Source organism: Gorilla gorilla, chromosome 16, assembly GCF_029281585.2.
Source record: "Gorilla gorilla gorilla isolate KB3781 chromosome 16, NHGRI_mGorGor1-v2.1_pri, whole genome shotgun sequence".
Taxonomy (NCBI): domain Eukaryota; kingdom Metazoa; phylum Chordata; class Mammalia; order Primates; family Hominidae; genus Gorilla; species Gorilla gorilla.
This window is the reverse complement of record NC_073240.2, coordinates 16,118,524-16,142,289: the sequence shown is the minus strand read 5'-3', so window position 1 is coordinate 16,142,289 and position 23,766 is coordinate 16,118,524. Positions and strand designations below refer to the sequence as shown.

The 23,766-nt window shown below is 39.5% G+C and overlaps 1 gene segment (V, D, J or C); it reads left to right on the top strand.

The window, feature by feature from the left end:
- Positions 1–1,389: 1,389 nt before the first annotated feature.
- Positions 1,390–9,003, top strand: LOC134757351 (immunoglobulin kappa variable 1-39-like). The segment is given in 4 exon segments: positions 1,390–1,586; positions 4,321–4,406; positions 4,531–4,812; positions 8,924–9,003. Coding segments are annotated over 4 exon segments (645 nt in total).
- The last annotated feature ends 14,763 nt before the right edge of the window (positions 9,004–23,766 follow it).

Here is a 23,766-nt window from a genome sequence, read left to right as displayed (position 1 = left end):
AGACTGCTCCCTAGAGCTTCAGAAGGAGCCAGAACTGATGACTCCAAGATCTTAGCCCAGTGAAACTGATCTGGACTTCTGAACTATGAGAGATTCCATTCCTGTTGTTTGAAGCTACCACATTTTTGAGAACTTGTTACAGTAGCCCGAGGACACTAACACAAATGGGGCTCCGGGAAAATCCAGACTAAAGGTGTTGTGTTGGTTTGCAATCTCCTTGCTTAACTTTCTGATACTAGACATAAATAGATTGGTGAAAAATTTTGTGGTTGAAGAAATGTACATGAAACCTACAGTGTACAGAGAAGCATCTGTTAGTTATAAGATAAATATTGATAATTTTAGTCGAAAATGACATATGACTGTCAATATCTCACATAACATTCTGAGTTACTCAAGAATGCACAAAAGGGGCACTAGATACTCTTCTCATGTATGTGTGTGTGTCTGTCTATACATGTATGTACACTTCATGGTGCATCAGCTGGCGGAACCCTCAGGACACCCCTTCACATCCTCAGTGCCCCATTTCACACATGAGGAAACTGTTCATGACAGCACATGGCTGATTTACATAAAAGTCACTTGGTCAGCAGTTGTTGAAGCTGAACTTGGAATCTAGGTCTGTCTGACCTTAACTATGTTCCTTCCACAGAGCCACGTTCATTCCATAGAGGAACCCACCACCTATAAAACCAGAAAAGAGACAAAGCCAGAAGTGCAGGGTGGATTTCTTAACACAAGCTCACTGCGACGTCTAGTCCTCATCACGCTGACACTAAGCTTAAAGCCAGACCCTTCTACAGTTTTGTCTACAAAGCACAATTTGCCCAAAGCCTTTACAAACACCAACAGCCTTTCTTTCAGATATGGCAGCAGGGTCACATCTTACACGGCCCTGACCACATTTTGTCTCCTCTGCCATCCCCATCTCTCTGACTCAGTCCTCGCTTGCAGCCATAAAAAAGGATGAGTTCATGTCCTTTGTAGGGACATGGATGAAGCTGGAAACCATCATTCTCAGCAAACTATCGCAAGGACAAAAAAACCAATCACTGCATGTTCTCACTCACAGGTGGGAATTGAACAATGAGAACACATGGACACAGGAAGGGGAACATCACACACCAGGGCCTGTCGTGGGGTGGGGGGAGGAGGCAGGGATAGCATTAGGAGGTACACCTAATGTAAATGACGAGTTAATGGGTGCAGCACACCAACATGACACATGTATACATATGTAACAAACCTGCACCTTGAGCACATGTACCCTAGAACTTAAAGAACAATAATAATAATAATAAAAAGAATGGGTCTTGTACATCTAATTTGCCCTACAAATGTTAAAACAGCAAACCCGCATCCCCTTCCTCTTATGTGCTGTGAGGGATGACCTCCAGGCTCTCAGATACCAAGATTGTACAAGACCTAACCCAGAGAATTACTCAAGACACTTTCTACACAAGAAGAATTGTGGTCCTAGCTCTCCTCATAGAAAAATGTTTTCTGTCTCTTGTTGAAATTGACAGCAAACACAACAACACAGAACTATTTGGGAGAACAGAGGACAGTGATACACTAGGGAAGTAAAACACACCCCTTCCCCTTGCATTGGTTTCCTGTTGCTGCTGTAACAAATTACCACAACCTTACTGCTCCACATAACACAAGTGTATTATCTTACATTTCTGGAGGTCAGAAGTCTCAATGAAGTAAAGTCAAGGAGTAATAGGGCTCTATTCATTCTAGGCTTCAAGAGAGAGAATCCAATATCGAGCATTCCATCTTTCTGATGTTCCCACATTCCTAGCAGCATGGCCCCTTCTTCCATCACTCCAGTTTCCCTGTCCGTGGACCCTTGTGATTATGATGGTCTCACCCAGATAATTCAGGATACTCTCCTGACCCCAAAATTCTCAACCATGTCTGCCAAGTTATTTTTGACATATTCATAAGTAATGATCATAGATTCCAGATATTAGGACAATGATGTCTTTAGTGGGTGTAGTATTCATTCCACAAACAACCCTCATCATCCACACAATGGTCTTCCCCTAAGGTAGAATAAAAATATCACAAGGCAGATTATGAGGCAATCGACCTAGAAAAAACCTGAGACTCTAGGACTGTCTGATGTGTGGATGTCAAATCCTGGGAGATTCTGAGTCTCTGCTATATGTGGACTCTATGTTGTGTAGCCATTTGTGGAAGGCTTCTGTGATTTTGTGACCTAGAGAAAATGAATCTCTGCTAAAATCAAATCTAAGAAAGATTGGCAAAGGGAATTTAAAGATTTCCTAAATTTTTGGAATTTCCCTAGGCATTAAAACATGAGAAGTGGCAATAATTCAAACCAACGATGCCCTCCAAGAATGAGGATTTTTCCAAAGCATTAGGTTGGGTCCCCTCAGTGAGAAGCATGCCAAATATACTGCATGCAGGCAGTATATTTACAAAGTGCGGGAAACAAGCAAGTGAGCAAGGGAGGGGAGGAGGGAAAGGGAAAGTGAAAGGTGCCTCAGAAGGAGCCACCTCTGAGGATGACGAGAGCTCAAGCCCACATAGAAACACAGGAAAAATGCCTCTGTTATTCCACCTGAGAGGTGAGGGAGCTGGGGGATGTGTACACCTCCCTTGTCATCATTGATTGACAGCCGTCCTAGGAGACGCTAATTCCAGGCCGTGAGGTCTGCCTCATTTGCAGCCTGAGCTGCTTCCCCAGGTTCAGATAGAGCAGTGAAGGGGAGAAAGGGCCATAGAGAGTCAGCTGAAGTATAATGACTAGAATCCCCAAGGCGTAGTAACAATGACTGCTAAAATTATGCACAAAGAAAAAGCGCATTTGAATCCAGAGATGTATCTCTCTGAATCTGGATATATGGATCCTGGCAGCCTTTTCAGTAGCCATTTCCCAGAAATCCAGTCCTCTGGAAAAGCAGCAGGTTTGTGCACAGGCTGCACTACCTTGGTCTGGCCACTGGTAGTCGTGCATGAGAACTACTCCCTGGAGTATTTCTCAGTCCACTGACACTGATGTAATTGGCTCCACTTCCCCTGTTGTTGAGCCAGGCCGACACACCCTGGGCAAAGGCATCTGTGTGAAGTATTGAGGTTCAAATCAGTGCTTAAGATATGTTTGGAGGCAAAATACTTTTTCATCTACATGGGCAGTGTCTTGGTAGAAGATGGAGATTCTCTCTAAATGGATGTGAGACAGGGTGGCTGGCATCTGGGTCAGGATGATGCCCTGGTGCATGGCAAGAACATGCATTGGGCAGCAGCTGACCTGGCTAAGGAGAGAGGTTCACTGACCTGGCTTTTCCCCCCTCACCTGCTCTCCAGAAAGCCAGACTCTAGGGCAGATGCTCCTGAGACCCCAGGAACAGGCTGGTGGGGAGCGCAGCTGAGAGCATTACTCAGGGGATGTGGCCTTTGTCATCCTACTTTGAAACAATTGACTATTTGAGCCTAGATTGATAGAGGGCTTCAAGTTGATTTTAATCCAGGCTCCTATAGTCCGCGAGTGAAACAGAGATTTTAGTTGAAATAATGAGACCTGGTATTACTAGTCAGCTCTCCATGCTGGAGAACCATAAGAAATTATACCAAAGGCAGGAAAGGGGATATAATATGGGGATCATCACACCAAGAATAAGGTGCAGCCCATTTAGCCCCTGGGTCTTAAAGAGACCCATAGCTCTGGATAATGGCAGATCTATGCGCGACACAGTTATCATCTTTGTGCATCTTCAGAGAATTGTTTTTCCTTTTACTCCTAGGAACAATGTCTTAAGTTTGTTAGTAAATTCTATTGAATTTATTAAAGATGCTTCTGATAAATTCTTTTTATATTCATTTCAAAAAAGAAGCAATTTCACACTGACAGAGACATTGTTATCATAGCACTAAATACTTTTACACTCATCAAATTCCTTTGAAACTGACTGAAATTTCTGACAGCCCCACATTCTACAACTTTATTGTAAATTTTCTGCCAAAAATGATGCTTTCCTATACACTCCTAATACAAGTATAAATATATTATTTAATCTAGTCTTAGGTTGATTTAAAACTTTGAAAATTCACTCCAAAAATATGTTCTGTATCCGTATGGCCACCAATGAGAAATGTATTCTTTCAAGGTAAATCTGTGCTGCCCTGGTCTGACCTGGGACTCTGGGGATACTGCGCCCCTGTGCTGAGTTACTGAGATAAGCCAGCCCTGCAGCTGTGCTCAGCCTACCCCATCCCCTGCTGATTTGCCTGTTCCTAGAGCACAGGCCCCTGCCCTGAAGACTTTTTATAGGCTGGTCACACCAGGTGCAGGAGTCAGCCCCAGTCAGGACACAGCACGGATGTGAGGGCCCCCACTCAGCTCCTGGGGCTCCTGGTGCTCTGGCTGACAGGTAAGGAAGGAGAACGCTAGGATTATACTCGGTCAGTGTGCTCAGTACTGTCTGGAACTTCAGGGAAGTCCTCTGATTACATGATTAATTGCAAGAATATTTGTTTTTATGTTTCCAACTTCAGGTGCCAGATGTGACATCCAGATGACCCAGTCTCCATCCTCCCTGTCTGCATCTGTAGGAGACAGAGTCACCATCACTTGCCAGGCGAGTCAGGGCATTAGCAATAATTTAAATTGGTATCAGCAGAAACCAGGGAAAACTCCTAAGCTCCTGATCTATGCTGCATCCAGTCTGCAAAGTGGGATTCCCTCTCGGTTCAGTGACAGTGGATCTGGGACAGATTACACTCTCACCATCAGCAGCCTGCAGCCTGAAGATTTTGCAACTTATTACTGTCAACAGAGTGACAGTACCCCTCCCACAGCGTTACAAGTCATAACATAAACCCCAAGGAAGCAGATGTGTGAGGCTGGGCTGCCCCAATGTTCCTTCTGGTGCCTCTATCTGCTGAGGGAAGTTCTCAAACTCAGTCAGGTTTGGAAAGTCATTGGGAGATTTTCCTAGAGGAGGCCAGGGAGGTTCCTCTGAACCCTAAGCCTCTTTCGCCCTCATCCCCAGCAGAAAAGACATGACAATGCCTGTCCTGACTGAATAAAGAAGAGAGATAAGTCCAGCTGAGGAGTCTGTGTTATGCGATAACCGGAATTTGTACAGAAAAAGAGAAGCTATTCTCAGTATTTCAAGGAGAAATTATTCAAGTAGAATAAATTAGAGTCTAAACCACAGTCTTTCCGAAGCCTGTGGAGTGTTATTCATGAAGCAGGTACTAGACACAGGGGATTCTCAGGTGCTACTTCAGAAGCCAGGGTGCACCTGCCCCTGGTGGTATGTGCTGAACACCGTGTGATGATCCTCAGTCCTGTCTGGGAAGCCCAGGGCTGGGGGTGCTGATGCTCTCAGCTGCCTGCAGCACATCTCCAGGTGATTCTCCAGTCCACACCTAACTGCATGTGTTTTACTTCAGGTGTCAGTGTACATGAATCCACCACTCTGACTTCCCAATCTCATGACAGTAATTAGTTGTAACTTATTGTAACCTCATGGAGCAACTCTAAAGAAACCACAGAGAGAAAAGGAGTTTTGGAAAATGTGCTCCCAGAAGTGATGGTAATGATGGGGAATTGACAGCTGACGGGAAAGTAAGGTGACTCTTTCCACAAGGCTCAACATTTTGCCAGTTACGAATTGTTGCAAAATACATTTGAATGTGCTTTCAAGTATTACCAGTTTGGGGTCATAGCTGAAAAACTTTATTAAGTCACAGATAAAATAGGAAAATCAGGAAATTGTATGAAATATACAATAACACTGTGTGTGATGGCTCAGGTCTGTAATCCTGTGATAGTTAATACTGATTATCAACTTGATTACATTGAAGGATGTAAGCATTGCTCCTGGGTGTGTCTGTGAGGGTGTTGCCAAAGGAGATTAATATTTGAGTCAGTAGTCTGGGGAAGGCAGACCCCCTACTTAATCTATGGGCACCATTTAATCAGCTGCCAGTGAATATAAAGCAGGCAGAAAAAAGTGAAAAAGTGAGTCTGGCCCAGCCTCCCAGCCTACATCTCTCTCCCGTGCTGGATGCTTCCTACCCTTGAACATCGGACTCCAAGTTCTTTAGTTTTGAGACTCGAGCTGGCTCTCCTTACTCCTCACTCCTCCTGCCTGCAGACAGCCTACTGTGGGACCTTGTGATCCTGTAAGTTAATATGTAATAAACCCATATATATATATTTTTTATATATATATTATATATTATATATATTATATATGTATTATATATATTTTATATATAAAATATATATTATATATATAATATATATATTTTATATATGTAATATATATATATTATATATATTATATATATATTATATATAATATATATATTTTATATATATATTATATATATATTATATATATATTATATATAATATATATAATATATATATTATATATAATATATATAACATATATATTATATATATTATATATAACATATATATTATATATATTATATATTATATATATTATATATATTATATATATTATATATATTATATATATTATATATATTATATATATTATATATATATATGTTGAACTTATTAGTTCTGTCCCTCTAGAGAACCCTCACTAATACAGATTTTGGTACCAGGAATGGTTCTGCAGGAACAGAATATTAAGGTTGGAGTTCTTTTGTTGGTTTTGGGGTTTCTGGATTTGGCTGCTAAACGTGATTAGATCCCAAAATGTTAAGGACTCTACTTTTAATAGCATAGAGAACATTGACAGTTCTTGGCATGAAAGGTTTAAAGAGCTATGCAAAACAAATTCATTTGACACTAATGAATCATCGCTCGTGAGAGGCAAGGAGTTTAGTGACTCTGTACCTAATACCCTTGACAAACACGTTGCAAAATAGATGTGTGAGGATGGCACCTGCATCTTTGAAGAGCCCTGTAAAGGCTCTTCTCTGTATGTCAGATCTAATGGTGAGAACTGCAGTCACTCAGTTACAAAAGTTAAATACAATTTGGAATAATTGGATCCTGAAGTGGCAGGGGCCAAGTGGTAGCACTCAACCCTCAAAGGCATGGTGGGCGTAGCTACCGTAATGGGCAGAAAAGACAAAGCAGCAATCTGAACAGTCTGACTCATGTGGAGCTCTGGCATTGGCTAACTAATCACAGTGTTCCTAGAAGTGAAACTGACAGGAAGACTAATGCATTCCTACTTAATTTACGTAAGGAGGAAACTTAAGGTCAAACAGATAAAAGACTAATTGGAATTATAAAAACAGAGATTCATGGCCCCTCAATCAATTTCCAGCCTTGAGCCAGTTTACAGACCCAGAACCCCTTGAATGAAGGGGAGGCTGGGTCCCCCTGAGGTGTCCATGGCAGATACGAATGCTGCTTTGAGGCTTTGGCAGGCCTCCATAGGTGAATCATGGTGGAGGCCTCTAGTATTTTGCAGCAAGGCCCGGTCATCTTCTCCAGTTAACTACTCTCCTTTTGAGAGACAGCTCTTGTCCTATACTGGGCTTTTGTGGAAACTGAACATTTGACTATGAGTCAACAAGTCACCATGCGAACTGAACTGCCTATCGTGAACTGGGTGCTTTCTGACTCATGTAGCCATAAAGTGGGTCATGCACAGCAGCATTCCATCATCAAATGGAAATGGTGTATAAGTGATTGGGCTCAAGCAGGTCCTGGGGGGCACAAGTAAGTTACATGAGGAAGTGGCTCAATTGCCCACGGTCTCTACTCCTGCCACCCTGCCTTCTCTCCCACGGCCTGCACTGATGACCTCATGGGGACTTGCCTTTGAGCAGTTGACACAGGAAGGGAAGACTAGGGCCTGGTTCACAGATGGTTCTCCACAATAGGCAGGTACCGCCCAAAAGTGGACAGCTGAAGCACTACAGCCCCATTCTAGGACATCCCTGAAGGACAGTGGTGAAGGACAATCTTCCCAGTGGGCAGAACATTGAGCAGTGCACCTGATTGTGCACTTTGCATGGAAGGAGAAATTTCCAGATGTGCGGTTATATACTGATTCATGGGCTGTAGCCAATGGTTTGGCTGGATGGTCAGGGACTTGGAAGAAGCATGATTGGAAAATTGGTGACAAAGAAACTTGGAGAAAGAGTATGTAGATGGACCTCTCTGAGTGGTCAAAAACTGAAGATATTTGTACCCTGTGTGAGTGTTGACCAACAAGTGACTTCAGCAGAGGAGGATTTTGATAATCAAGTGGATAAGATGACCCGTTCTGTGGATACCACTCAGCCTCTTTCCTCAGACACCCCTGTCATTGTCCAATGAGCCCATGAACATAGTGGCCATGGTGGCAGGGATGGAGGCTATGCATGGATTCAGCAATGTGGACTTCCACTCACCGAGGCTGAACTGTCTGTGGCCACTGCTGAGTGCCCAATTTGCCAGCAGCAGCAGAGACTAACAGTGAACCCTTTGCATGGCATCATTCCCTGGGGTGATCGACCAGCTACCCGGTGGCAGGTTGATTATATTGGACCTCTTCCACCATGGAAAGAAGAGAGGTTTGTCCTTATTGGAACAGGCACTTACTCCGGATATGGGTTTGCCTACCTGCATGCAATGCTTCTGCCAAGACTACCATTTATGGACTCAAGGAATGCCTTATCCACTATCACGGTATTCCACACAGCATTACCTCTGACCAAGCACTCACTTTACAGGTAAAGAAGTGAGGCAGTGGGCTCATGCTCACGGAATTCACTGGTCTTACCATATTCCCCATCTTCCTGAAGCAGCTGGATTGATAGAATGGTGGGACGGCCTTTTGAGCTCGCGATTACAACGTCAACTAGGTTACAATACTTTGCCGGGCCGGGGCACCATACTCCAGAAGACCATGTGTGCTCTGAATCAGCGCCCAATGTATGGTATTGTTTCTCCCATATCCAGGATTCACAGATCCAGGATTCACAGATCCAGGATTCAAGGGGGTGGATGTGAAAGTGGAACCACTCACTATGATGCACTAGAAAAATGTTTGCTTTCTGTTCCCACGACATTATGTTCTGCTTTACTAGTCATCTTAGCTCCAGAGGGAAGAACGCTGCTACCAGGAGACACAATAACGATTCCATTAAACTGGAAGTTAAGATGGCCACTTGGACGCTTTGGGGTCCTCCTACCTTTAAGTCAACAAGCTAAGAATGGAGTTACAGTGTTGGCGGCAGTGACTGACCCAGACTATCAAGATGAAGTCAGTCCGCTACTCCACAACGGAAGTGAGGAACAGTATGCATGGAATATAGGAGATCCATTAGGGCGTCTCTTGGTATTATCATGCACTCTGATTAAGGTAAATGGGAAACTATACCCTATCCAGGTAGGACTACAAATGGTCCAGATCCTCTCTGGGTCACGACCTGCTGAGGTGCTTGCTGAAGGCAAAGGGAATACAGAATGAATAGTGGAAGAAAGTAGTTATCAATACCAGCTATGACCACCTGACCAGCTGCAGAAATGAGGACTGGAACTATCATGAGTATTTCCTTCTTCTTTTGTTAAAAATATGTTTGTGCATGTATGCACTTGTACTAAGAAAATATCTTCATTTCATTTCCCTTTTCTTTATCAGGTGACATAGATTTGCTGACCTCATATCAGTATTTAAGTATTGTTTACTTTCTGTAATAGTATTTGGGTTGGGGATTGGTGCATTTCCAGTTGTAGGAAGGATACTTTATTATGTTAGGGGTAATTATGACCTTACTATTGTCTGTATTTTAAGATTATGTATGATCTCAGGAGATGTGTGTGGGTTCAAGTTCACAAGGGGTGGGCTTGTGATGGTTAATAATGAGTGTCGACTTGATTGGATTGGAGGATGTGAAGTATTCATCCTGGGTGTGTCTGTGAGGGTGTTGCCAAAAAAAGATTAACATGTGAGTGAGTGGGCTGGGAAAGGCAGACCCACCCTTAATCTGTGTGGGCACAATCCAATCAGCTGCCAACCCAGCCATACTATAAGCAGGCAGAAAAAGGTGAAAAGAGATGAGCCTCGCCTCCCAGCCTACATCTTTCTCCCATGCTGGATGCTTCTTGCCGTCGAACATGGACTCCAAGTTCTTCAGTTTTGGAACTCTTGCTGGCTCTTTTTGCTCCTCATCCAGCAGATGGCCTATTGTGAGACTTGGTGATTGTGTGAGTTGATACTTAATAAACTTCCTGTATTAGCCAATGACATCTAGAGGGACAGAACTAACAGGATATATACATATATATATATATACATACACACACATACATATATATATGCACACACACACACATATATATATTTATAAAGGGGAGTTTATTCACTTACAGGATCATAAGTTACACAATGGGCTGTCTGCAAACTGATGAGAAAGGAGAGCCATGGAGTCCAATGTTTGAGGGCAGGAAGAAACCAGCATGGGAGAAAGATGTAGGCTGGGAGGCTAGGCCAGTCTCTCCTTTTCAAATTTTTCTGCCTGCTTTATATTTGCTGGCAGCAGATTAGATTGTGCCTGTCAGATTAACGGTGGGTCTGCCTTCCCCAGCCCACTGACTCAAATGTTAATCTCTTTCGGCAACACTCTCACAGACACACCCTGGATCAATACTTCATATCCCTCAATCCTATCAAGTTGACACTCATTATTAACCATCTCACTCCCCTTCATATATATATATATGTATATAGTCCTTTAATTCTGTCACTCTAGAGAACCCTGACTAATACATCTACACTTCTGATGATCTATTTCTTTTATTTTAGGTCATTTATTTCCCCTGGGTTGCCTACACTCGCTTCTTCCCACTCCCCTATGAAGGACAATATAAGCCTCTGGATCTCACTAGGTCAGGGCATGTCCCTGCTTGCACTATCCATGACACTTTCCTCTTTTACTCTTTAGCAATGAGGGAATGTCATCCTTACCCAGATGCCAGCCACCTGTCTCACATCCAGGACAGAGAGTCTCCATCTCCTCTCCAGCAAATACCCATGTATGTGGGCATGGTGGCATGCCCCTGTGATCCCAGCTACTCCATAGGCTTAGAGGAGAGAATCACTTGTGCTTGAGAATTCAAGGTTGCAAGGAGCCATGATCACACCACTGCACTTCATGCTGGGTAACTGAGTGAGACCCTGTGATTTTTCCCCTACATTTTACAGAATTTTTTTTTGCCTCTTTCTTCTATTAATTTATGTTTTGTCCATTCATTTTCTGCAAACCTTTAGAGAGCAAATAGGAAGTTTCCCTTTTTAACGTGGTGGCTCACGCCTGTAATCCCAGCACTTTGGGAGGCCGAAGTGAGCAGATCACCTGAGGTTGGGAGTTCGAGACTAGCCTGACCAACATAGAGAAACCCCGCCTCCACTAAAAAAAATACAACATTAGCAGGGTGTGGTGGTGTGCACCTGTGATCCCAGCTACTCAGGAGGCTGAGGCAAGAGAATTGCTTGGACCTGGGAGGCGGAGGTTGCAGTGAGCCCAGATTGTGCCACTACACTCCAGTCTGGGTGACAAGAGCGAAACTCCGTCTCAAAAAAACAAAACGAAACAAAAACAAACAAAAAATACCTACTGCCTCACTGAATTAAAGGCGTGTTCAGCAGTTTCCTTGTTATTTCAAAGAGTGGCATCTGCTTCAGCAGGGTCAGTTTTTAATGTATTTGTTTTGTTTCTTTCTTCTCTGTCTGGTGTTCTTTTCTGTTTTATTATAATTTTTTAAATTTGAGGGATGAGGTTTTCATAGTAATGAATATGAAACAATGAATCCGCATGAATGATTCACCTAATTTCCTTGGTTTTAGTCCTCTATACAGGTTTTATATAGCAAAAGAACCATTTAAAGACTTGGGTTGCAAATGTATTTTATTTTACCTATGCATACCTTGGGCTGAGAAAGTATTATATGGCGGCACAATATTTGTAACATTCTCATAGCCATCTGGTGGTGGTTTGTGGTACAATGTTTTGAAAATCTAGCAAGAATTAAAATATGTCAAGTTAGAGAGAAAAATTCCAGATTATTATTAAGATATAATTCATTTTGCCCCAAGTATATACTTCAGATTAAGCATCCTGGAACCATATTCTATAATTAAATAGATAAATTACACTGACAACAATGAGAAAGAGCCTTATCATTGTTATTGTCTTCCTAATAATAGAAACTTTTATAAATGCATGCAATCCCAGGTAACCAAAAGTTTCCTTATAAAGTGTAACAGCAGAGCTTCAAAGGTGGCACTTTGGCAAGCCTTTTTTTTGACTATGCCTTTTCAGCTTCCTTTGTGGGCTCCTTTTCTTTCATCTTTATTTAAATAATATTTCCCTATGTTTTATCCCCAGCCCATTGTTTGCCTCTGTACTGCCTCCCTGCGAGACTTCATTAAGTATCAGAATTTTACCAATAGCTAATATGCTTATGATGCTTACCTTTTCAGATTCGTATATTTAAATGTTTTGTGGTTATTTCATCCTGGATGTCCAAACTCAACATGTTAAAATTCAAATTTATCATCTCTCACCCTGGGCCTGCTTTTGGTCTGCATTTCCTACCTCTATTAATAGCTTCAGTCATTAGCCACCGACACCAGACAGTATCGGAGTCATCTTGAACTCTATCTTCCCCTCCTTCCCCAAGTCAATCACTAATCAAGTCCTGCTAATACATTTCGTTACTATTTCTGAAATCCATCCCTCTTCCTCATTCCTACTAACATCCTAATTTAAAACTTTATTATCTTTTACCTGGACTATTGTCTTAAGACAACAACTTTAACCCGTTGCTTAGCCTAGGTGTAATCCCCAGAGGATCTTATCTGTCTAAAATGCCCCTCTAGCCACATCCTTCCCCTGCTCAGATCTTGTCATTGGCTCCCATGAACTGAAGTTGAACTTTAAGCTCCTTAGGACAGCATACACGCCCTTCTATGATCTGTTCCCAGAACATATTTACTGGTTTATCTCATATCATGGCCCACTTTGTATTTTACACTTTTGAAATACAGAAAATCATTACATTCTCCTAATAATACTAAGCTAGTATATGCCTAAAAGCCTTTGCCAATATTTTGTCTTTTGTTGAGAATTCTCTTAGCTTATTTTGTCACGTGGTTAACTCCTTATGTCCTTTCGTGACTCACATGTCAAGACTTCAGGAAACCTCCTCTAACTCCCAGGCTGGGCTGAGTGACCCTTTTCTGGGTAAATAATGAACTCTAATCATACTCTTCATAGCACTTACCATACTAATTTGAAGTCTGAAGTATTCCATTGTCTGCCTCACTTTACTTAGGCAAAGGAACCGTGTCCTAGTCTCATTCTGGCCTCAGGACTTCAGCCTGGGCGACAGTGGGAGACTGTGTGTCAAAAAAAAAAATTGCCAATGATTGAAGCCAAATACTGAAGATTCTGATTTATTAATAATTAGTCTGTTGCTGGGTGTTAATTGAGCTCCCCAAATGATTACTCATGTAGGACTTCAAATCAATAATTTAGAACCTTGTGACTCAAAATCTGGGCAAAAATAAGCAGCATCAGTATCACCTGGGAGGAGCTTCAGGTCTCACTTTAGATTTACTCTGAATCTAAATATTATATTTTTATTAAAAATATTAAGAACAGATCACAAGCTTCAACTACATCTAAATTCTTTAGATTTACTTTAAAAGAATCAACATTTTGACACAATACCAAAGTGAACTAAATTCGCTTTTTTTTTTTTTTTTCAGACAGAGTCTTGCTCTGTTGCCCAGGCTGGAGCGCAGTGGTGTAATCTCGGCTCACTGCAACTTCCACCTCTCCAGTTCAAGCGATTATCTTGCCTCGGCCTCCAAAGTAGCTGGGATTACAGGCATATGCCATCATGCCCGGCTAATTTTTGTATTTTTAGTAGAGACAGGGTTTCACAATGTTGTGTCAGCTGGCTCGAACTCCTGACCTCAAGTGATCTGCCAGCCTCGGCCTTCCAAAGTGCTGAGATTATAGACATGGGCCACCATGCCCAGCCTAAATTTGCTTTAATTTGGAGAAGTACTGGTCTAGAAAACACAAATTCCAAGGAGACTCAGGTTCTTAAGTTGATTTCTTGAGTACAAGTTCTTCACATGCATTCTCCAAGATTATTTTTTTTTTTTACTTTTTAAATTGACAAAGATTATACATATTCATGGCTATACGGGGATGTTTCAGTACATGTAGATGGTGATCAGATCAGGGTAATTAGCATATCTATCATCTCAAACATTTATTATTTCTTTGTGTTGGGAACATTCAAACTACTCCTAGGTATTTTAAACTACATAATATAGTATTGTTATCTATAGTCATCTACAGTACTATAGAACACTAGAACTTATTACTCCTACCTAGCTGTAACTTTGTATCCATTAACAAATCTCTTACTATTCCTCCTTTCTCCCTACCCTTTTCAGCCTGCAGTATCCTCTGTTCTACTTTTTACTCCTATGAGATCAACTTTTTTTTTAGCTTCTGCGTGAGTGAGAACATGTGGTGTTGAAATTTCTATTCCTGGCTTATTTTCCTTAACATAATATCCTCCAGTTCCATGCGTGTTGCTGAGAATGACAGGATTTTATTTATTCTTTTTTATGGCTAAATAGCATTCCGTGGTGTATATATACCACATTTTAAAAATCCATTCATCTGTTGTTGGAAACCTAGTTTGATTCCATATCTTGGCTATTGTGAACACTATTGCAATAAACATGGGGATGCAGATGTCTCTGCAATATAATGCTTTTCTTTCCATTGGATAAATTCCCAGTAGTGGGATTGCTTGAGGGGTTTCAATACTGTTCTCCATACTGGCTGCACTAATTTACATTCCTACCAACAGTGCATAAGAGTTCCTTTTTCTCCAGCTACTCAGGAGGCTGAGGGAGGAGAACTATTTGAACCCTAGAAGCAGAGGGAGCCAGATTACACCACCACTGCACTCCAGCCTGGAAGGAGAGTGAGACTCTGTCAAAAAAGAAGTCTCTTTTCTTCACGTCTTTGTCAGCATTTGTTATTTTTGTCTCTTCTATAATAGCCATCCTAACTAGAGTGAGGTGATGCCTCACTGTGGCTTTGATTAGCATTTCCTTGCTGATTAGGGGTGTTGAACATTTTTTCATATATTTGTTGGTCATTTGTATGTCTTCTTTTGAGAAATGTCTGTTCAGAGAATTTGTTTTTACTTAATTAGATTGTTGTGCTTCTTTGCTGTTGATATGTTTGAATTCCTTGTATATTCTTGATATTAATTTCCTGCCAGATGAGTAGTTTATATTTTCTCCCATTCTGTAGGTTGTCTTTTCACTCACTTTATTATTTCCTTTGTTGTGCAGAAGATTTTTAGCTTGATGTGATCCCATTTGTTTATTTTTTCTTTTGTTTCCTGTGCTTTTGATGCCTTATTCATAAAATATTTTCCCAGAGCAATGTCCTGAAGGATCTCCCCTATGTTTTCTTCTAGTAGCTTTACCATTTTGGGTCTTATATTTGGGTATATGAGATACTTTAAGTTGATTTTTTTATAGGGTGAGAGGCAGGGGTCTAGTTTCATTCTTCTGCATATGGATATCCAGTTTTCCCAGCACCATTTATTGAAGAGACTATCCTTTCCCCAATGAGTTTTCTTGGCATCTTTGTAAAAAATCCGTTGGATGAGATATGTGGATTTTCTGGGTTCTTTATTCTATTCCATAGGTCTATGTGTCTGTTTTTATGCCAATACCATGATGTTTTGGTTACTACAGTTTTGTAGTATATTCTGAGGTCTGGTAGCATGATACATCCAGCTTTGTTCTTTTTGCTTAGGATAGCTTTGGCTATTCAGGATATTTTTTGATTCCATAAAATCTCTTTGGATTTTTTTTAATTTTGTGAAGAATGTTCATAGGTATTTTGATAGAGATTGCATTGAATCTGTAGGTTGCTTTTGAGTAGTACTGTCACTTTAACAACATTCATATTTCTGATCAATGAGTGTGAATGTCTTTTCATTTGTTTGTATCCTTTTCAATTTCTTTCATTAGTGTTTTATAGTTTTCATTTTACCTCCTTGGTTACATTTATGTCTGGGTTTTTTTTGGTAACTATTGTAAATGGGTTTGCCTTCTTAATTTCTTTTTCAGCGAGTTTATTGTTCATATATATAAATGCAACCAATCTTTGTGTATTAGTTTTGTGTCTTGCAACTTCACTGAATTTGTGTGTTCTAAAAGTTTCAGGGTAGAGTCTTCAGGTTTCCTATATATAAGATCATGTCATCTGCAAATAGGAACAATTTGATGTCCTCCTTTCCGATTTGAATGCCCTTTATTTCTTTCTCTTGTCTAATTGCTCTTGATAGGACTTCACATTTATATACTTTGAATATTTAAAATGTTTACATAAGTGTCAGAATCAACTTTCATTTTTCATAGAAAAAGAAGACCCTACTTTTTTGTGGTTTTAATATTAATAAATTATTATTATCTGAGACAAATGATTTAACACATTAAACTATTAAAATATTTCACCACAAATAAATTCCATAAGGAAAATATCTACAACTGTTCTTATGAAAGAAAAAAAGGCTTCTCTACAGTTTCTTAGGCGTGGTGCCATGGCACACACCTATAAATCCCAGCGCTGTGGGAGGCCATGGCAAGAGGGTCCTTTGAGCCCAGGAGTTTGAGACCAGCATGGACAACAAAGTGAGACCTCATCTCTACAAAAAATAAAAAAGAAATTAGCTGGCCATTGTGGTGCCTGCCTGTGGTCCTAGCTACTTGACAGGCAGAGGAAGGAGGATCACTTGAGCCAGGGAGGTGGAGTTTTCACTGAACCATATTCACGCCACTCCACTCCAGCGTGGGCAACAGAGCTAGACCTTGTCTCAAAAAATTAAGTTAGTTAAATTAAACATAAAGTTGCATTGTATTTAAGAAATTGGGAAAGCAGAAAATGCTTCTGTTTTTCTTTTGAGTTGAACAATGAGAACACATGGACACAGGGAGGGGAACATCACATACCGGGACCTGTCAGGGGGGTGGGAGGCTGGGGGAGTGATAGCATTAGGAGAAATACCTAATGTAGATGATGGGTTGATGGGTGCAGTAAACCACCATGGCATGTGTATACCTGTGTAACTAACCTCCACGTTCTGTACATGTATCTCAGAACTTAAAATGTAATAATAACAATAATAAAAATGACAAAAAAAGGAAATGCTTCTTGTTAGAACACATTACATACCCTCATTGCTTTTTATAATAGCCTGTAATAACAGAATATCCGCAAGGTGGCAGGAATATATCAGTTTCATCCTCTGAAATTAAAACTTTTGCCTATTCAGTAACGCAATGGATCTTTTGAACTCACTCTAACACATAGAATACAGCAATTTGACTTAATAATTAGCCTTTAAATTTATAGTCTTGTATTATCACTTTAGTGGTTTGAATTATTTTGTATTTTAATATATTTAAATGAATTAGTCCTATACAAATTGACTAATTTGACATGTGAAGGTGTTTTTATTCTATTTTGCGAAGTTTAGCTTTAAGAAAATTTCTAAACTTCGACATCTTGTGAGTGTCAATGTTTTTATCTTATTAAAAGTTGACAGACCACACAATATTCAACTGATTTTTTTTAACAAGGATGCAAAATCAGTTTAAAAGAAGGATATCTTTTTCAACAAATGGTGCTAGAGCAATTGGACATTCACAGGTACAAAAACTAAGACTGACCTAAATTTATACTTTATATAAAATTTAGCTCACATAAATAACAGGCTTAAATGTAAAATGTAATATTGTAAAACTTAAAGTCATGTATGGTAGCTCGTGCCTGTAATCCCAGCTACTACTCAAGTGGCTGAGGTGGAAGGATCACTTCAATCCAGCAGTTAGTGGCTGCAATGAGCAATGATGGCACCACTGCACTACAGCTTGGGTGAAACCTCGTCTCAAAAATAATTAATAAATAAATAAATTCATTAAACTTTTTAAAATAGAAGAAAACTCTTGAGACCTTGGGCTAAACAAAGAATTTTTAGGCTTGATATCAAAAACAAAATCTACGAAAGGAAAAAGTGATAAAACTGGACTTCATTAAAATAAATACACTTTTTTTTTTTTTTTTTTTTTTTTTTTTTACTTAGACCCTGTAAAGAGGTTGAAAAAATGAAGTACAGACTGGGAGAAATAATTTGCATACCATATATCTGACAAAGAACTTACATCTAGCATATGTAAAAAATTCTCAAAACTCATTAGTAATAAATAAGTTATCCAATTAGAAAATAGGCATATGTGACCTCTCTGTATTATAACTTAAACCTCATGTGACTACAATTATTTAAAATGAAATAGACAAAACAGTAATGCCTGTTTCTAGCATATAAAATAATCAGAGAACATAGAATTGTACAAAGTTAAATTATTGGGCCATTTACTTAATTTAAATATTTTAAAATGTGTGTACCCATTTTGCTTGAAGATGTGTGCAAGTATGCTTTTTTTATGATAATATGGTCACATGAGCATTAAATTTATTTTTTAAAAGTTTATAGTTACCCCACACAAGTTCTTATTGATTCCCTCATTCTTAACACCTACATAGTATTTCATTTTATAATTAATGGATTGTAGGTTTATTCTTTTAAAATCACTTGTGTTGTTCTCATGTTTTTTTTTTCACTAAAAAGTGTTGCAATGCACAAAATAAAAATATAAGGAGGGTCTTTTCTGGATCTCTGTTGAAAAACTTTGAACACAAATTACAAGTTCAAATCATATGCAAAATAAACATTTTAATTAATAGGGCTTTTATGCAAGATGTTAGTAGCAGTAGCAGCACAGTTTTATTAATATCCCTGAATCTCTCACAAAAACTGACTGAGCAACTGGGACAACAAGGTATTAACTATGACAAAACAATGTAACAGGGTGTCATCATGGACCTTTTGTGAGGTTAAACCACAGGGACCCAGGGGAATCATCAATTTTTTTTGGAAGAAGGAAAGGAAAGGAAAAAAATGTTTAATGGCCCTGGGAACTGGAAAACCTAGCAATACAAGCGCTAACATCTATGTTCCTAAATTCAGAGATTCTTACTAGGCAAAAAGAACCCAGCAGATTAATCTGAGAACAGCAGCTGAGGCTGGCAGAAGGCTTCCTGGGCCTCAACTCATAGCTGAGAGTGAGGATGGCAAAAAGCAGGTGCTGTGAGTGGTCTGTTTCCTATGAACCCTACAAATTAACCATCCCCAAAACAAAGCCCCGTCCTAAGAAGAAAGTGCAGGATGTCAATTATAAGTTGAGTTGGGAAGCACACTGAGGCTCAAGAAAAGGGAAGCTCCAGGTTAAGATGCAAGAGAAGAAGGGAAAAGGCAGTTTTCTGCAAGTTCAAGCACAAATAATTTCTTTACCTTCTAGTTCTGGAAATACCAGGTGCTGTGTAAGTAAAGCAGGAATTTTGGTTGAATATTATATAATTTTCTGACCCACTGTTACTAATCCAGTTTCCCCTGTACTCAGATCTTCCATGCTACAGACAGACTGACAGATGCTCAGCAAATAGTAGCTAATATTTTCTAGGAAACTAGGTGCTAAACGAGTTTTCTTAAATTTCTACCTTCAGGTCTGTAAGTTGATTTGAACCATTACCAGTTTCTGGTTCTGCACAGGTTGTTGAGCGCAGGACTTCTCTCCTCCAGTGGAAAGTCCACCTGCTCACAATCAAGCATCCTTTCCTGCGGCCTTGGAGACACTGCTCAGTGTAGCATGCCTCCCAGTCTAGAATAGGCACACTCATCATCAGTCTCTCTCATTTTCTGTCTTAACTCCATTCCATCTACATACAGTTTTTGTTTTCACCAATGTTTTTAAATAAACAACTGTACAACCACAACAATGACAACAGAAACCTTCCTTCCCCCAGTGTTGTAGTGAGCAAGGAATATATTTAACTTCAAATAAAAGACAAAAACAAATGTTGGATAAAGCTGACAGAAAGAAATGCAACTGTAGGTGCTCTGGCAATATAGAAATGATACAACTAAGAAAAATGGAAGAAAAGGAAAGAGAAAGTATTCCTCAGAATGATTTTACTGACTGCTCATCTGTAATGCCTGGGAGTCAAAGGATATTTTTTATAGAAATGTAAGCATACTTAATGGCACCAGGGGAAACAAAGTTAATATGATTAAATCAAACTGTGGGATGAAAAATCACATAGGGAGGACAAGAAAGAGAATACAGCTAATACCATTGTTCTTAGTTTAGAGACATTAGCTACTGTCTAAAGAAAGAGATGATTTTATGAAATTACATAAGGTAGCCATCAGAATAAAAGTTTAACTCTTCCAAATATCACAACATCAAAACAAAAGCAATAAAAACAAACAAGACAGAAAAAGACAGATATGTGCATATAAATCATAGCATAATATACTGTAATCAAAATATAACCAAACACAATTTATCATTAAAAGTAAGTGGGCTTAACTCTTACTAGAGGAAAAAATATTGTCAGATTAAATCAAAAAGCAAATCTCAATTCTTTGCTGGATATAAGGTAAAGTGTTACAGAAAGTTTAGAAATAAAAGTATAGGCAATGAATAAAAGGATCTTCTCTTCATGCGTTAGGAGTATAAAACAGTAAGTAAACATATCATACGATTTCTGTTTTTACACTTAAATAATGGCTGGAGATGTTACATCACAAGTATGAATTTACTTCAGATATATAAAGGATACACTTTTATGTGGTTAGAAACAGCAATGATAATAGTTAAGGGGAAAATAACATCTGCATTGACGCTAGGAAGAAACAGCCATTGTTGGGTACATAGTGATCACATTACCATGGAGCAATCTGTTCCCAACTGAAATGTCCTTGCCCTTCTACTGAAATCATGTAAGATTCTGCAAAAGTAGTGTTTACTTCCCACAAATCAGCCATTTGTGGGAATGGCTGCTATTGTTGTCCACACGGAATGAGCATCAGACCTATATTTAGCTGTTGTATCATTCAGAGTCGTATTTGGCCCTTTCCAAAGGTTGTTATTTCAATTATATTTTGGAGAATTAGTCTATTTCCAGACAAATAATTTTTCCAGAACTTTGATCCATATGAAATGACCCTTTGGTAGGGATCCAGGGATTGAGTTTATTTTTAATTTCTGTAGCATCCTGGTCAGGTTGAGAAACAGATTACCTTTATATTTCCCTGGCGTGTGAGCAGGGCTAGATTTAGTGTGAGAATGCTTGAAAGTTTATAGTTTTTTAGAAATTTTATTTACTGTGTGTCTCTTTATCAAAATAAAATTAATGCTGAAAAGCTATGTTAAACGAATTATTTTGAGATGGTCTCTTCCCCCTTCTTCCAATGAGAGGATATCCACAGATATGTCAGGAGCTTGCTTTACCTAGAAATGTGTTGAGGGCCACAGGTTTGGGTTCACCTAGGAATGTTTAGGGACACATCCCCAAGTGGTTGTTGAAGAGTGGGGTAAATGTAAGATAGAATTAGGCTCACGGAGGCCAGATGAGAGCATCATGTCACCCCAGAAACACAGCATATACCTAGGAGATCTGTTCTCAGTATCAAAGTCTTAAGCACTGTTAGATTGCCTATAGACAAAGACAACAAATATATATATATAGTTAATAAAATCAGTTAATATATAAACATATTTATTTATTAACGTATTTTTATTTTTATCTTCAGACAGCATCTTGCTCTGTCATCTAGGCTGGAGTGCAGTAGTGCAATTAAGGCTCACTGCAGCCTTGACCTCTGGGGCTGAAGCTATCCTCCTGCCTCAGTCTCCTAAAGTGCTAGGATGAGAGGTGTGAGTCACCTTGCCAGGCCCAGGGCAATAACTATGCAATGTTTATATAATTTGGAGCAAAAAATATTTGAAATATGTGTGCATAGCTTTTTAACCTTTTCTATTGATTTACTTTATTAAATACTGAATAGAAACAATATATTTATAAAATATTTATTTTATATATATAATAAGCACATAATGAACACCTGTGTCTCCAGTCTTGGTTTAAGAAATTAAGCCAAAAGTAATCATAAGTGCTTATGATTACTTTTGAAGTCACCTGTACAACTTTTGCTGACTACATCCCCTTCTTCAACACTCTAACGATGGCCACTGTGAGCACTGTGTATATTGAATTGTGTTGTATTTTAATACGTGTGCACCACATTGTTTTCCTAGCTGTATGCTATTGCATTTAGTGAGCATAATGAATTATATCAGTATAATTCACTTTTGTCATTTCATTGTTTCAGCTTTTCTGTACTAATTATTGCCAATGTATTTCTACTGCATAAAAACAGACACATAGGACAGTGGAACAGAATAGAGATCGCAGACAAATCTACACATTTACAAACAACTCATCTCTGACAAAGGCATCAAGAACATACACTGGGAAAACAGCAGTCTTTTCAATAAATGATCCTGGGAAAACTGAATAACCATATGCAGAAGGATAAAATTAAACCCATCTTACCATACACAAAAATCAAATCAAATAAAAATGGATTAAAGACTTGAATCTGAGACCTGAAACTATGAAGCTAGTAAAAAAAAAAAAAAAGCATAGGAAAGGCCGGGCGCGGTGGCTCACGTCTGTAATCTCAGCACTTTGGGAGACCAAGGTGGGCGGATCACAAGGTCAGGAGATCGAGACCACCCTGGCTAACACGGTGAAACTCCGTCTCTACTAAAAATACAAAAAAAAAAAAATTAGCGGGGCATGATGGTGGGCGCCTGTAGTCCCAGCTACTCGAGAGGCTGAGGCAGGAGAATGGCATGAAAAAAAAAAAAAGAGAAAAAGAAAGCATAGGAGAAATGCTCCAGGACATTAGTCTGGGCAAAGATTTTTTTGCGTAAGACCTCGGAAGCACAGGCAACAAAAGCAAAAATAGACAATGGGATTATATCAAACTAAAAAGCCTCAAGCAAAGGAAACAATCAACAAAGTGAAGAGCCAACCACAGAATGGGACAAAATATTTTCAAACTATCTATCTGATAAAGGATTAACAAGTAGAATATATAAGGAGCTCAAACAACTCAATAATAAACAAACAAAAAATTTGATTGAAAAATGGGCTACTGAAGAGGCTGAGGTAGGAGGATTTCTTTTTTTTTTTTTTTTTTTGAGTTGGAATCTCGCTGTCGCCCAGGCTGGAGTGCAGTGGTGCGATCTCGGCTCACTGCAGGCTCTGCTTCCCCCGGGGTTCACGCCATTCTCCTGCCTCAGCCTCCTGAGTAGCTGGGACTACAGGTGCCCGGCACCAAGCCCGGCTAATTTTTTGTATTTTTAGTAGAGACGCGGTTTCACCATGTTAGCCAGGATGGTCTCGATCTCCTGACCTCGTGATCTGCCCGCCTCGGCCTCCCAAAGTGCTGGGAATACAGGCTTGAGCCACCGTGCCCTCTCAGGAGGATTTCTTAATCCCAGGAGTTTGAGGTTACAGTCAGCTATGATTATGCTATTGCCCTTTAGCTTGGGTGACAAAGCAAGACCTTGATTCTAAAAAAATAATAGTTAAAAATATATAAATAAATACAATTTAAAAATGGGCAAAAGATCTGAACAGATATTTTCTCAAAAGAAGATATACAAATGGCCAATAGGAAGATGAAGAAATGTTCAATATCACTAATCGTCAAAGAAATGCAAATCAAAATCACAATGCAATATCATCTCACCTTGGTTGAAGTGACTTGTTTCA